This window comes from Entelurus aequoreus, linkage group LG09 (assembly GCF_033978785.1).
Source record: "Entelurus aequoreus isolate RoL-2023_Sb linkage group LG09, RoL_Eaeq_v1.1, whole genome shotgun sequence".
In the NCBI taxonomy this organism is placed as follows: domain Eukaryota; kingdom Metazoa; phylum Chordata; class Actinopteri; order Syngnathiformes; family Syngnathidae; genus Entelurus; species Entelurus aequoreus.
Genome location: NC_084739.1, coordinates 2,641,304 through 2,658,267, shown reverse-complemented (window position 1 = coordinate 2,658,267; position 16,964 = coordinate 2,641,304). Strand labels below are relative to the sequence as shown.

The window sequence follows — 16,964 nt, the reverse complement described above, 5'->3', positions numbered from 1 at the left end:
TGGAGCAGCAGCACGCACAATCATGTGTGCTTACGGACTGTATTCCTTGCAGACTGTATTGATATATAATGTAGGAAGCAGAATATTAATAACAGAAAGAAACAACCCTTTTGTGTGAATGAGTGTAAATGGGGGAGGGAGGTTTTTTGGGTTGGTGCACTAATTGTAAGTGTATCTTGTGTTTTTTATGTTGATTTAATTAAAAAAAAAAATAAAAAATAACAAAAAAAACGATACCGATAATTTCCGATATTACATTTTAACGCATATATCGGCCGATAATATCGGCAGGCCGATATTATCGGACATCTCTAAAAAGGATATACGCTTTTATTTCTCAATAAAGTAAAATTGTTAACCATTGTTATCCTAAATACATGAACCAACACAAAATAAAACTGAATTAACAGAAAAAAACAGTAAAAGATAGGAAAATTATTTTTTTCAAGGGACATAGTGCAGGCCCCAGTCGTATTACTGTATATTATGAGGGTAATGATGTGCAGCAGCTTGACAAAATACAAGAAAAACCTGAGTGTTAAGGTGGGAATCTTTCGACGCCTCACGATTCGATTAAAAATTGATTATAGATGCATCTTTAATGTATGTATGTTTTACATTTGTTTTTCTTTGACTCAATAAGCGTTTTATCACTTGCAACTTTTGAGATCAGTGCATTTGTAATAAGAAATAGTTTAATTCCCATCAATTTTTACATTAATGGTAAAATTAGAACATAAGTGTCCTATACCGTATTTTTCGGAGTATAAGTCGCTCCGGAGTATAAGTCGCACCGGCCGAAAATGCATAATAAAGAAGGAAAAAACCATAAGTCGCACTGGAGTATAAGTCGCATTTTAGGGGGAAATGTATTTGATAAAAGCCAACAGCAAGAATAGACATTTGAAAGGCAATTTGAAATAAATAAAGAATAGTGAACAACAGACTGAATAAGTGTACGTTATATGAGGCATAAATAACCAACTGGTATGTTAACGTAACATATTATGGTAAGAGTCATTCAAATAACTATAACATATAGAACATGCTATACGTTTACCAAACAATCTGTCACTCCTAATCGCTAAATCCCATGAAATCTTATACGTCTAGTCTCTTACGTGAATGACATCAATAATATTAGTTGATATTTTACGCTAATGTGTTAATCATTTCACACATAAGTCGCTCCTGAGTATAAGTCGCACCCCCGGCCAAAATATGAAAAAAACTGTGATTTATAATCCGAAAATTACGGTAATAAAGGAGCTGGTTGGATCAAATTTTAGAACTTTCTGCATGACTTTAATTACAATAATTACATCTATTATTTACGTTTATTAATCGATTTTATAATCGTCCGTGTCCGAATTGCGATGCATCTAAAAAACGATCATTTCCCCCCACCTCTAATGGGTGTTAAGATGGTGGGTTTTTTTGTGCAGTGTGTATAATGTATTATTTTTTGTTCATTTTAATGTTTGTTTTTTCATTGCATTTGACTTTGGTGGCTCTATGTCAAGATGAAAGTGCTGGCAGCAGGTTGCATCAGCTCTGCGTTCCCCCATGTCCTTGGTGTTATTTGATGTTTCCCCAATGTTTTCATATGTTTTTGCCTTGTTCTTTGTGGACTTTTGGCGCCTTCACTTCAACCACATGGTTTTGATGTGCACTTTTTAAAAGAGCGGCAGCAGATCAAAGTAGCTCCTGAGATTTTCATCATTTTTACAATTGAGTTACTGTGCGTCAAACAATTCCCCTTTGGATCATTTAAGCTTTTCTAAGTCTGAGTTTCAACCTGCAAAGCGAACGTCGGTTACATCTAAAGCACAGGTGTCAAACTCAAGGCCCGGGGGCCAGATCTGGGTCGCAACATCCTTTATCTGGCCCGCAAACACCTGGAAAATATCCATCCATCCATTTTTTACCGCTTGTCCCTTTATTTTCTCACTAAATGTAATTGTTTTTTTGACAGAAAAAATGTATGCACTGCTTGAAAAATTGCATACATTTTAAACTTTAATAGTATCCAATATTGCAACAAATATTACAGTATATTATCATACTTTCCAAACATGTTTTTGTCTAAATAAAAAAACCTAACTTCACAGCAAACTACCCACCAAATGAATAAAAATGACAATAAATATTATGTTGTTCTTTACAGCATATTATTGTAAATTGAAAAAAACTACTACCGTATTTTTCGGACTATAAGTCGCAGTTTTTTTTCATAGTATGGCTGCGACTTATACTCAGGAGCGACTTGTGTGAAATTATTAACACATTACCGTAAAATATCAAATAATATTATTTAGCTCATTCACGTAAGAGACTAGACGTATAAGATTTCATGGGATTTAGCGATTAGGAGTGACAGATTGTTTGGTAAACGTATAGCATGTTCTATATGTTATAGTTATTTGAATGACTCTTACCATAATATGTTACGTTAACATACCAGTTGGTTATTTATGCCTCATATAACGTACACTTATTCAGCCTGTTGTTCACTATTCTTTAGACATTTTAAATTGCCTTTCAAATGTCTATTCTTGATGTTGGATTTTATCAAATAAATTTCCCCAAAAATGCGACTTATACTTCAGTGCGACTTATGTTTTTTTTCCTTTTTAATCATGCATTTTCGGCCGGTGCGACTTATACTCCGGAGCGACTTATAGCCCGAAAAATACGGTACTGTTTTTTGTGTTTAAATTCTGTTGACTGAGCTGCCAGCTTTTGACTGTAAAATCTTGTTTTTAACAATGTATTACTGTAAATGGAAAGACAGTACATTTGTTTTTCCAATAGAAAAACTGTCAGCTAAGTTGCCAGAAAAAAAAAAAAGAACTTGTACTGTTTTTCCATGAAAAATATCATGTTGTAAAAACCAATGTCAATTTAACACAAACATTCTGGCAACTAAACTGCCAGCTTTTTAGGTACACCCCCCCCCCCCAAAAAAAACCAGTGGTACTGTTTTTCCATTTACCGTAAAATGTTGTAAAAAAAAAATTTAAAACACTATTTTACAGTAACATTTTGTAAATGTAAAGTTTTTACTGTAAAATTGACAGTCTACTTAAAACAATTTACATAATTAATAATGCAATCCAGAGGCAAAATCCTACATTATTCGCTGTTACAAGTAGAGATGCCGATATTATCGGCCGATATATGCGTTAAAATGTAATATCGTAAATTATCGGTATCGTTTTTTTTATTATCGGTATCGTTTTTTTTTGTTTTTTTTTAATTTAATTAAATCAACATAAAAAACACAAGATACACTTACAATTAGTGCACTAACCCAAAAAAACTCCCTCCCCCATTTACACTCATTCACACAAAAGGGTTGTTTCTTTCTGTTATTAATATTCTGGTTCCTACATTATATATCAATATATATCAATACAGTCTGCAAGGGATACAGTCCGTAAGCACACATGACTGGTCCACTAATAGTACTAACCTTTAACAGTTAATTTTACTCATTTTCATTAATTACTAGTTTCTATGTAACTGTTTTTATATTGTTTTACTTTCTTTTTTATTCAAGAATTTTTTTTAAATTTATTTATCTTATTTTACTATTTTTTTTAAAAAGTACCTTATCTTCACCATACCTGGTTGTCCAAATTAGGCATAATAATGTGTTAATTCCACGACTGCATATATTGGTTGATATCGGTTGATATCGGTATTGGTAATTAAAGAGTTGGACAATATCGGATATCGGCAAAAAGCCATTATCGGACATCCCTAGTTACAAGTCATAACTGCCATGTGGCCCTCAATGAAAACCAGTTTGACATCCCTGCTCTAAAGGGATGGAAATGACCAGACTTTTCAGTTCCTGGAGTGCGAGAGTGAACACGGTCACAAAAAAGATCTAAAAAGAGGAGTTTCTCGGGGGAGTAGGGAAGGCCCAATTATGCAACTTTAAAGAAATATTTTTTGGAACCTGCTGAGCTAACGTCAGTTGAGTTTATATGTATAGTATGGCTATCAAAACTAACCAGTTAACTCACGTGATTAATTACAAAAAAACGCATTAATCCTGTATACATATGCAGAGAAATCACAATTTATTTGGCCCGCACTGCATATGTCATGAGTGACTTTAGGTCAAACTGTTACCAGGTTTTAAGCAAATAGATGACGTGCATTCAAATAAAATGTCTTTTTTTTAATTAAAGTTCCTGTTGCATGTGCGCTCAAATATTGGGGTCTTTTTTTTATGTTAATTTGAATTATGCAAGCGACTAATCATAATCTGATTAAAATAATTATTTAACAGCACGAGTTCAAAGCCAAATTGAGTTACTGGTTTTGAGTCGCAAAATGAACTACCACCCAATTATGATCTGCGAGAGTGGGAAGTAGAAGTGGGGTAATAATCGATTTTTAGATGTATTGGAATTCGGACATGGACGATTGTAGAATCGATTAGTTAACGTCAATAATTGATAATCGATTTATTTTTTGTACATAAAGTAATGCAGACAGTTGTCAAATTTGTCTGACTCACCGAGAGATCCGACCAGCTCCTTGACTATCGGGCACTTATGGTCCAGTTTGCACACATTTTCATTAATTTAATAAATGTGGGAATTAATTTAACTGCTTCTTATTAAATTTTTTTTTTTTTTTACATTGCAAGTGATAAACGCTTATTTAGTGAAACAAAGAAATGTAAAACCGCATCAATATAGATAATTAAAGCTGTATCAATAATCGATTTTTAATCGAATCGTAGCTCCTGAACCGTAATCGTGTGGTGCCCAAAGGGTCCCACCTCTAGTGCAGCAGCTCGAGAAAAACATTTTTCAAACCTGCTAATTACAGTAAAAAAAATTATTATACCTTCCCACGGCATGAGAATAAATACCGTATTTAATTTCAGTTAAAAAAAAATTCCTTCCTACAGCATGAGAATAAAAACAGTATTCAATTTCAGTAAAAAATATAATAATTCCTTCCTACGGCATGAGAGTAAATACTGTAATTAATTTCAGTAAAACAAATATTCCTTCCTACAGCATGCGAATAAAAACAGTATTCAATTTCAGTAAAAAATATATTCCTTCATACGGCATGAGAGTAAATACCGTATTTAATTTCAGTAAAACAAATATTCCTTCCTACGGCATGAGAATAAATACAGCATTTAATTTCAGTGAAAAAAATATAATTATTCCTTCCTACCGCATAAGAATAAAAACAGTATTTAATTTCAGTAAAAAATATAATTATTCCTTCCTACAGCATGAGAATAAATACTGTATTCAATTTCAGTAAGAAATATATTCCTTTCTACGGCATGAGACTAAATACAGAATTTAATTTCAGTAAAAAAATATAATTATTCCTTCCTACGGCATGAGAATAAAAACAGTATTTAATTTACGTAAAATAAAATTTCCTTCCTACAGTATGAGAATAAAAACAGTATTCAATTTCAGTAAAAAATATATTCCTTTCTACGGCATGAGACTAAATACAGTATTTAATTTCAGTAAAAAAATATAATTATTCCTTCCTACGGCATGAGAATAAAAACAGTATTTAATTTACGTAAAATAAAATTTCCTTCCTACAGTATGAGAATAAAAACAGTATTCAATTTCAGTAAAAAATATATTCCTTCCAACGGCATGAGAATAAAAACAGTATTTAATTTCAGTAAAAAATATAATTATTCCTTCCTACGGCATGAGAATAAAAACAGTATTCAATTTCAGTAAAAAATATATTCCTTCCTACGGCATGAGAATAAATACAATATTTGATTTCAGTAAAAAATATAATTATTCCTTTCTACGGCATAAGAGTAAATACCGTATTTAATTTCCGTTTACTTCTTACGGCATGGGAATAAATACTGTATTTTCCGGACTATAAGCCGCTATTATTTCCCCCAACCTTTGAACCCTGCGACTTATATAAAGATGCGGCTAATCTATGGATTTTTCTTCACTAACGGCTAAATTATGGAATGGATTAAGCAAAGAAATTAAAGTACTGAAATGATCCACATTAACAAACTGTCCAACCTTAGTGTTAACATAGTACACGAAAGAATAATTCTGATAAACATTTTGAACCTTATTTAAAAAAGGAGAATGTTGTAGTCATCTCATAAAAGGATGTTTAAAGACATCAATGACTTTTCAGGTTTTTTTTAATCAGCCGTTTTACTGCCCTGTTCCAGGCACCCTTTGGAAACAATTGAAGTATATAAATAAACATTTAAAATGTTTACTTTCCTGGAAATATCTAATTCCGCAAGATTTACGTGTATATATAGCGGATAATATTTGACAAATCGGTTTTTCTTCTAAAATTTCATAGGTGCTGTTTATAAACGGATGCAGTCTATATTCCGGAAAATACTGTACTCTCAAAACCACAGAACCATTTCGGGAGAGTACGTCCTAAAGGTGTGACGATGCAGCAACTTGAGAAACAAAATAGAATTTTGTTTCCTCATTTGAGTTAACTTGTTATTTTAGAAGTTACACATTAAATCTGTTTTTCAGGGGATATGGGAGATGTACTTGAGACAAATAAGTGAAAAACGATATCAAAGCTGCTAAGACAGGGACGTCAATTTCCTTTTCATTCAGGGCCACGTTGCAGTTTTGGAACATTAATAAAGGAAACATACATGTATAAGGATTAGCCGCATGATATTGTCACCCGATTACCTATGCATTTGATTTGTAAAAGTATATTTTACCTACACTAACAAAAAAAATTCTGCGGATTTTGCGGTTTAAAAAATGGCAGAATTTTACCATAAAATGTACAGTTAAATGGTCACACTATTTTATTGTAAAATTCTGGTGATTGAGCTGCCAGTTTTTTGTTGTTTTTTTTGCACGAAAAATAGGGTTGCCGTTTTCACAGTGTATTACTGTAAATATAAAAATGGTACCAGTTTTTTCTTACGGTATGATTCTGAAGACCGAGCGGTTTTAAAAAAAATAAAAAATACAGTACAGGCCAAAAATGTGGACACTTCAATGCGTTTTCTTTATTTTATGACTATTTACATTGTAGATTGTCACTGAAGGCATCGAAACTATAAATGAACACATGTGGAGTTACGTACTTAACAAAAAAAGGTGAAATAACTGAAAACATGTTTTATATTCTAGTTTCTTCAAAATAGCCACACTTTGCTCTGATTACTGCTTTGCACACTCTTGGCATTCTCTCGATGCACTTTAAGAAATGGTTTTCACTCCACATGTGTTCATTCATAGTTTTGATGCCTTCAGTGACAATCTACAATGTAAATAGTCATGAAAATAAAGAAAACACATTGAATAAGAAGGTGTGTCCAAGCTTTTGGCCTATACTGTATATTGTCATGTTTACAGTGTACAATTTGATGGAAAACTTGCTTTGAAATCCTAAGGCTAAGTAGACATTTATGTATGTTTTTACCCCAAAAATGTTTCGAATGTATGATAATATAATATCTGTTGCATTATAAGATAGATAAAGTTAAAAAGATATATAACTGCATGTAGTACATGTTTTTTTTCCTGTCAAAATAGAAAAATAAAGACTGGATGAAGCAATTCCTGAAGGAATGGCATGTGAATGTTCCAATGCTGAATTTGAACTTCAAAATGACTAATTGTTGAAAGGGAACACACAATTCCCAAATAGGCTGAATATTTTGAAGTTGAAACGGTTTGAATCGGATGAAAAATGTGGGAGTTGCGGAACTTTGAAAAATGTCCGATTTGTTTCAATGGGAATTTCATGACAATTTGGGAATTTCGGGAAAAGCTGGAATTTTTTTGAAAATACTAAATATTTTGAACGTTGTGAATGAGTTGGTGTTGGAATTTTTCAAATCGGTCGAGAAATGTTGAAGTAGTAACATTTTTCATTGAGAAATAGTATTATGGAATTCCTGGAATTTCGAGAAAAAAACCCTGGAATTTTTCCAGTTCAAAAAACTTGTTTTTTTTGTCCTGATTAAAAGGACTGTTTGGACAGTGGAACGGTTGAAAAATGCGGGAGACAGAAAAAAGGGTTTGAAAAACCGGGAATTCCTGGAATTTTTTTGAACTTGGAAAAATTATAGTTTGAATGTTCAGGATGAGTGGGATGTGTTGAAGGTGGAATGGATTGAAAAATGTGGAAATGGAAGTTTGAAAAATGGCCAATTCATTTTGAATGGGAAAAATGTCTCATTCTTTTCAGTAGGAGTTTCATGGAAATTTGGGAATTTCTGGAAAATTGGTAATTTTTTTGAAAAAGCTAAATATTTTGAATGTTGTAAATGAGTTGGTTGGTTGGTGTTGGAATTTTTCAAAATCGGTCTAGAAATGATGTAACATTTTTAAATTGAGAAATAGTATTACGCAATCCCTGAAAAAAACTGGAATTTTTCCAGTTCAAAAAACAAGTTTGTTTTTTGTCCTGATTAAGAGGAATGTTTTGACGGTGGAACGGATGAAGTGGGTTGAAAAATGTGGAAGGAGTAGCCGTCGACAGAAAAAGGGTTTGAAAAAACGGGAATTTCTGGAATTTTTTTTTACTGATTTTTTTGTTTTTCTTCTCCAGATTTTGGTGCGTTCTACCTTCCACATTCCCCCCGATTCAAACCGTTCCAACTTCAAACTGTTCAGCCTATTCGGGACTCGCGGGCTTTCCATTGACAAATTCCAAAAATTCTCAGAATTCCAGGTTTTCCGGGACATTTTTCCCATTCAAAATGAATTGGCCATTTTTCAAACTTCCACCATTTCCTCATTTTTCAACCGATTTAAACCATTCCACCTTCAACACATTCCACAATCCTAAAAATTTAAACTACCTTTTTTTCCCAAGTTCCAAAAAATGACAGGATTTTCCACCCTTTTTTCTGGCGACTACTCCTTCCACATTTCTCAACCCACTTCAACCGTTCCACCGTCAAATCATTCTTCTTAATCAGGACCAAAAAAAAAAGTTTTGAACTGGAAAAATTCCCGGTTTTCCCAAAATTCCATAATACCATTTCTCAATTCAACATGTTATCACTTCAACATTTCTCAACCGATTTGAAAAATTCCAACACCAACCATTTCAACTCATTCCAAGTTAGTTTTTTTACCATTTTCAAAAAAAGTCCTGCTTTTCCCGAAATTCCCAAATTTGGGGGAAATTCCTATTGAAATCAATGGGACATTTTTCAAAGTTCCACAACCCCCACATTTTTCATCAGATTCAAACTGTTCCAACTTTAAAATATTCAACCTGTGCTCTACTTCAACAATTATTAAAAAAATTCCAGGATTTCAGTTCAACTTCAGCATTGGAGCATTCACACGCAATTCCTTCAGGAATTGCCTCTTCTTGTTTTTCTTCTTCTTCTTCAGATTTTGGCGCGCTCTACCTTCCACATTTTCCCTCCGATTCAAACCGTTCCAACTTGAAACTGTTCAGCCTATTCGGCAATCGGGGGCTTTCCCTCGACAAGTTCCAATAATTCCCAGAATTACAGTTTTCCCGGGACATTTTTCCCATTCAAAATTAATTGGCCATTTTTCAAACTTCTAGCATTTCCACATTTTTCAACCGATTCAAACCATTCCACCATCCTGGAAATTAAAACTACCCTTTTTCCAAGTTCAAAAAAATTACAGGATTTTCCAGAATTCCTGCTTTTCTAAAGCCTTATTTCTACCCTTTTCTGGCGCCTACTCCCTCCACATTTTTCAACCCACCTCAACCGTTCCACCGTCAAAACATTCCTCTTATGAGGACAAAAACAGTTCTTTGAACTGTAAAAATTCCAGGTTTCCCCATAATTCCAGGGATTCCGTAATACCATTTCTCAATTCAACATGTTACTATTTCGACATTTCTCGACCGATTTGAAAAATTCCAACACCAACCATTCAATTTTTTTTTTTACCATTTTCCAAAAAATTCCCGCTTTTCCTGAAATTTCAATGGGACATTCATCAAAGTTCCACAACTCCCACATTTTTCATCTGATTCAAACTGTTCCATCTTCAGAATATTCAGCCTGTTCAGTAACTTCAACAATTCTGAAAAAAATTCCAGGATTTTCCAAAATGCCTGGTTTTCCAAAGCTCCACTTCCACCCTTTTTTTCTGGCGACTACTCCTTCCACATGTTTCAACACACCTCAACCGTTTCACCGTTAATCAGGACAAAAAGTTGTTTTTTGAACGGGAAAAATTCTCGGTTTTCCCAAAATTCCGTAATACCATTCCTCAATTCAACATGTTACTACTTCAACATTTCTCGACTGATTTGAAAAGTTCCAACACCAACCATTTAATTTTTTTTGACCATTTTCAAAAAAATTCCCACTTTTTCTGACGTTTCAATGGGACATTCTTCAAAGTTCCACAACTCCCACATTTTTCAAACCACCTCAACTGTTCCACCGTTAATCAGGACAAAAAACAAAGTTGTTTTTTGAACTGGAAAAATTCCCGGTTTTCCCAAAATTCCAGGAATTCCGTAATACCATTCCAAACAAAAATTCCAGGATTTCAGTTCAACTTCAGCATTGGAGAATTCACATGCAATTCCGTTAGGAATTGCTGACTACTCCTTCCACATTTTTCAACCCACCTCAACCGTTCCACAGTTAATCAGGACAAAAAACAAAGTTGTTTTTTTAACTGGAAAAATTCCCGGTTTTCCCGAAAATTCCGTAATACCATCTCTCAATTCAACATGTTACTACTTCAATATTTCTCTACCGATTTGAAAAATTCCAACACCAACCATTCAAATTTTTTTTACCATTATCAAAAAAAATTCCCGCTTTTCCCCGAAATTTCAATGGGGCATTCTTCAAAGTTCTACAACTCCCACATTTTTCAAACCACCTCAACCGTTCCACCGTTAATCAGGACAAAAAACAAAGTTGTTTTTTTGAACTGCAAAAATTCCCGGTTTTCCCAAAATTCCAGAAATTCTGTAATACCATTTCTCAATTCAAAATGTTACGACTTCAACAATTCTCGACCGATTTGAAAAATTCCAACACCAACGATTTCAACTCATTCGTACCATTCAAAGTTTGGTTTTTTTCCATTTTCAAAAAAATTCCCTATTTCCCCAAATTTTTTGGGAAATTTCCATTGAAATCAATGGGATATTCTTCAAAGTTCCACAACCCCCACATTTTTCATCCGATTCAAACCGTTCCAACTTCAAACTGTTCAGACTATTCGGCAATCGGGGCTTTGCCTCGACAAATTCCCAGAATTCCAGGTTTTCCGGGACATTTTTCCCATTCAAAATTAATTAGCCATTTTTCAAACTTTTACCATTTCCATATTTTTCACCCGATTCAAACCATTCCACCATCCTGGAAATTTGAACTACCCTTTTTCCAAGTTCAACAAAATTACAGGATTTTCCAGAATTCCTGCTTTTCTAAAGCCTTATTTCCACCCTTTTATGGCGCCTACTCCCCCCACATTTTTCAACCCACCTCAACCGTTCCACCGTCAAAACACTCTTACAATCAGGACAAAAACAGTTTTTTGAACTGGAAAAATCCCCGGTTTCCCCGAAATTCCGTAATACCATTTCTCAATTCAACATGTTACTACTTCAACATTTCTTGACCGATGTGAAAAATTCCAACACCAACCATTTCAACTCATTCAGACCATTCAAGGTTTTCTTAACTATTTTCAAAAAAATTCCCTCTTTCCCCAAATTTTTGGGAAATTCCCATTGAAATCAATGGGATATTCTTCAAAGTTCCACAACTCCCACATTTTTCATCTGATTCCAACCGTTCCAACTTCAAAATATTCAGCCTGTCCGGGAACTTTACCTCAACAATTCTAAAAAAAAATAATTCCAGGATTTCAGTTCAACTTCAGCATTGGCGCATTCACACGCAATTTCTTCAGGAATTGCCTCATCAAATTGATGCATATTATTTCCAAGCTTTCAAGGGCCAGTCAAAATAATGTGGCCCCCGGGCCTTGACTTTGACATCTAAGATAAGTGGAGTATGTTTTGAAAGGCAGATTCATTGACTTTTAGCTCCAAATGTACACTCTGGGTCTACGTTAAAAGGGGAGGCCACGCTTTGAACACAACTCCCACATTTTTCAACCGATTCAAACCATTCAACCATCCTGGAAATTTGAACTACCCTTTTTCCAAGTTCAACAAAATCACAGGATTTTCCAGAATTCCTGCTTTTCTAAAGCCTTATTTCCACCCTTTTATGGTGCCTACTCCCTCCACATTTTTCAACCCACCTCAACCGTTCTGTCAAAACATTCCTCTTAATCAGGACAAAAACAGTTTTTTGAACTGGAAAAATTCCTGGTTTCCCCGAAATTCCAGGGATTTCGTAATACCATTTCTCAATTCAACATTTTACTACTTCAAAATTTCTCGACCGATTTCAAAAATTCCAACACCAACCATTCAATTATTTTTTTTACCATTTTCAAAAAAATTCCCGCTTTTCCCGAAATTTCAAAGTTCCACAGCTCCCACATTTTTCATCCGATTCCAACCGTTCCAACTTAAAAATATTCAGCTTGTCCGGAAAACTTTACCTCAACAATCCAAAAAAACAAATTCCATGATTTCAGTTCAACTTCAGCAATGGAGCATTTACACGCAATTCCTTCAGGTATTGCCTCATCTAGTTGATGCATATTATTTCCAAACTTTCATAAGCCAGGTCAAAGTGATGTGACTTTGACGTCTAAAATAACTGGAGTATGTTTTAAAAGGCAGATTCATTAACTTTTAGCTCCAGATTTACACTCTGGGTCTATGTCAAAAGGGGAGGCCACGCTTTGAACACCCCTTCTCTGTAGCACCATAATAATGAAATAACACCACAATTGATTTTTTTGTTTGTTTTTTGTTTTTAGGCCTCTAATCCTCTAAATCCAGACTTTTTGACAAAAAATGTCCGACTTTTTTATTTGATTCCCAGATTTCATCTTTTTTTTTTTCCAAGTTCCAAAAAATACCAGGATTTGCCAGAATGCCTTGTTTTCCAAAGCTCTATTTCCAACCTTTTTTTTCCTGGCGACTACTTCAACATTTTTCAACCCACCTCAACCGTTCCACAGTTAATCAGGACAAAAAACAAAGTTGTTTTTTTTAACTGGAAAAACTCCCGTTTTCCCCAAAATTCCCTAATACCATTCCTCAATTCAACATGCTACTACTTCAACATTTCTCGACCGATTTAAAAAATTCCAACACCAACCATTCAGACCATTCATTTACCATTTTCAAAAAAATTCCCTCTTTTCCCGAAATTTCAATGGGACATTCTTCAAAGTTCCACAACTCCCACATTTTTCAAACCACCTCAACCGTTCCACCGTTAATCAGGACAAAAAACAGTTTTTGAACTGCAAAAATTCCTGGTTTTCCCAAAATTCCAGGAATTCCGTAATATTTCTCAATTCAAAATGTTACTACTTCAACAATTCGACTGATTTGAAAAATTCCAACACCAACCATTTCAATTCATTCAGACCATTCACGTTTTTTTTTTACTATTTTCGAAAAAATTCCCTCTTTTCCCAAATTTTTGGGGAATTTCCATTGAAATCAATGGGATATTCTTCAAAGTTCCACAACTCCCACATTTTTCATCCGATTCAAACCGTTCCAACTTCAAACTGTTCAGCCTATTCGGGAATCGGGGCTTTCCCTCGACAAATTCCAAAAATTCCCAGAATTCCAGGTTTTTCGGGACATTTTTCCAATTCAAAATTAATTGGCCATTTTTCAAACTTCTACCATTTCCACATTTTTCACCCGATTCAAACCATTCCACCATCCTGGAAATTTGAACTACCCTTTTTCCAAGTTCAACAAAATTACAGGATTTTCCAGAATTCCTGCTTTTCTAAAGCCTTATTTCCACCCTTTTATGGCATCTACTCCCTCCACATTTTTCAACCCACCTCAACCGTTCCACGGTCAAAACATTCCTCTTAATCAGGACAAAAACTGTTTTTTAAACTAAAAAAAATCCCTGGTTTCCCCGAAATTTCAGGGATTCCTTAATACCATTTCTCAATTCAACAGGTTACTACTTTGACATTTCTCGACCGATTTGAAAAATTCCAACACCAACCATTTCAACTCATTCAGACCATTCAAGGCTTTCTTTACTATTTTCAAAAAAATTCCCTCTTTACCCAAATTTTTGGGAAATTCCCAATGAAATCAATGGGATATTCTTCAGTTCCACAACTCCCACATTTTTCATCTGATTCCAACCGTTCCAACTTCAAAATATTCAGCCTGTTCGGGAATTGTGTGCTCTACTTCAACAATTCAAAACAAAAATTCCAGGATTTCAGTTCAACTTCAGCATTGGAGAATTTACATGCAATTGCTGACTACTCCTTCCACATTTTCCACAGTTAATCAGGACAAAAAACCAAGTTGATTTTTTTAACTGGAAAAACTCCCGTTTTTACCGAAATTCCCTAATACCATTTCTCAATTCAACATGTTACTACAACATTTCTTGACCGATTTGAGAACTTCCAACACCAACCATTTCAACTCATTCAGACCAGTCAAGGCTTTCTTTACTATTTTTAAAAGAATTGCCTCTTTTCCCAAATTTTGGGGAAATTTCCATTGAAATTAATGGGATATTCTTCAAAGTTCCACAACTCCCACATTTTCCATCTGATTCCAACCGTTCCAACTTCAAAACATTCAACCTGTACGGGAACTTTACTTCAACAATTCTAAAAAAAAAAATATCCATGATTTCAGTTCAACTTCAGCAATGGAGCATTCACACGCAATTCCTTCAAGAATTGCCTCTTCTTGTTTTTCTTCTTCTTCTCCAGATTTACAAAATTACAGGATTTTCCAAAATTCCTGCCTTTCTAAAGCCTTATTTCCACCCTTTTCTGGCGCCTACTCACTCCACATTTTCCAACCCACCTCAACCGTGCCACGGTCAAAATTTCTGATGAGGACAAAAACAGTTTTTTGAACTGGAAAAATTCCCGGTTTCCCCAAAATTCCAGGGATTCAGCAATAACATTTCTCAATTCAACATGTTACTACTTCAACATTTCTCGACCGATTTTTGAAAAATTCCCACACCAACCATTTCAACCATTCTATTTAATTTTTTTTAGCATTTTCAAAAAAATTCCAGCTTTTCCCGAAATTTCAATGGGACATTATTCAAAGTTCCACAACTCCCACATTTTTCATCTGATTTAAATTGTTCCAACTTCCAAATATTCAGCCTGTTTGGGAACTTTACCTCAACAATTCTAAAAAAAAAAATTCCATGATTTCAGTTCAACTTCAGCAATGTAGCATTCACACGCAATTCCTTCAAGAATTGCCTCATCTAGTTGATGCATATTATTTCCAAGCTTTCGATGCGTATTATTTCCAAGCTTTGACATGTAAGATAACTGGAGTATGTTTTGAAAGGCAGATTCATTGACTTTTAGCTCCGAATGTACACTCTGGTTCTACGTTAAAAGGGGAGGCCACGCTTTGAACACCCCTTCTCTGTAGCACCATAATAATGAAATAACACCACAATTGATTTTTTTGTGTGTCTTTTTTAGTTTAAATCCCTTCCATCTGCAAAAGCAGGGCGACATCAGTGCACGCTGCCTTTTGACAGATCCACCATCTTTCAAACACGCTGGATGACAGCAAAGAGGGCTGTCTCTCTCTGCAGCTAGCCAGCTAGCAGCTAGCAGCCCAGGAACACTTACTGACATTTCTGCTCACTCTCCACCGAACACGAATCGATTGCACGGTAATCGATCTGCATGCTGCAAAAAATTTTTTTTTTTTTTTTTTTTAAATAAAAAATGGAAGGATACATGTTAAGTCCAAGTCGAAGCCGTCCTCCTGGTATCTCCTTTTGTTCCGGCTGACAATTTCCTTAATAATGGCAGTCATTGCAGCGGCCGACAGGAGTCTAGAATGAGTAAATGTTTTGTGGAGGGGGGTCTGCTCGGTGGCTCTCTCCCCCCGGGGATGTCAGCGAGCTACGGCGGGGATTAGACGGGCTTCCTCTGGAACATAAAGACGGGCCTCGGCTCCGCTTCTCCTCGGCTGCAGGCCCCACTTTTTCCCGAGCTCGATCTGGCGAACGCGTCCCAGTAAACCACATCCAGAAAAAAACCCCAAAGCCTTCGCGATGTCGAGTTCGGTCCGAGGCCGAATGCGAGGGGGGAAAAAAAGCCGGAAAAAAAAGGCCCAAACTCGGTTAGCGGAGAGCTCGCTAGCCAGCTAGCTCCGGAGCTAGCAACAATAGCTAGCTTTTTTCGATCCCCCCCCCAAAAAAAAGCCTTCCTAACGATTCAACATTGTCACAGAGGAGGGGGAAAAAGGTGACAGGCTCCACCGTCGGGCTATGCGGGGATCAGGAATAAGCACAGATTGCTTTGACGGCTCCGTCCATCTTTCTTTTTTCCGTCGCTCCGGCTGGACTCCGTCAGGCTGCCATCTTGGCCTCCGCCGAGGAAAAAAGGAAGGTAGAGCCGGCCGGCCTTTTTTAGTACTCGTATCCCGCCGCCTTCGCCGTCTAGTCCCGCGCGTCCATCGTCATTTGTCGTCACGGCGCCAATCGATCACATTTACACGTTTTAAATAATAAATCGCAACGATTGAGATTTTTGCGTATAAATAAGGCGCGAAACGGGAAAGGAGACGTTTAGTTTTCGGGAACGCGGCGGAAGGATACAGGCACGACACGGCCCCCTTCTGTCAAAGTGATCATGTGTGACTATAATTAGGGAAGTTTCTCACATAAAGTCACTTTTCCGAGCTTCGTACCCAACGGCTCAAATATTTTTGTCAATCTAAAAATTACATAAAAATGAAATAAAATCACGATGGTTATAAAATATTATGTTCGCCCACGGAGCCTCTTTAAAAAAAAAAATTTCCTCAGGAAACCTACTGAC

General features: G+C 35.5%; 1 protein-coding gene across 2 annotated transcripts in view; it reads right to left on the bottom strand.

Annotated features, from left to right (window-relative positions):
• The window catches only part of LOC133657059 (phosphatidylinositol 3,4,5-trisphosphate 3-phosphatase and dual-specificity protein phosphatase PTEN), a 72,911-nt gene extending 56,372 nt beyond the window's left edge, over positions 1-16,539 (bottom strand). Inside the window, exon 1 of one of the 2 annotated variants that reach the window (XM_062057953.1) lies at positions 15,876-16,539. In XM_062057953.1, the coding sequence (XP_061913937.1) occupies positions 15,876-15,954 (79 nt within the window). In that variant the 5' untranslated portion in view covers positions 15,955-16,539. The remainder of the gene's footprint in view (positions 1-15,875) is intronic. The other variant, XM_062057952.1, reaches the window with a different exon arrangement.
• Between the last annotated feature and the right edge of the window lie 425 nt (positions 16,540-16,964).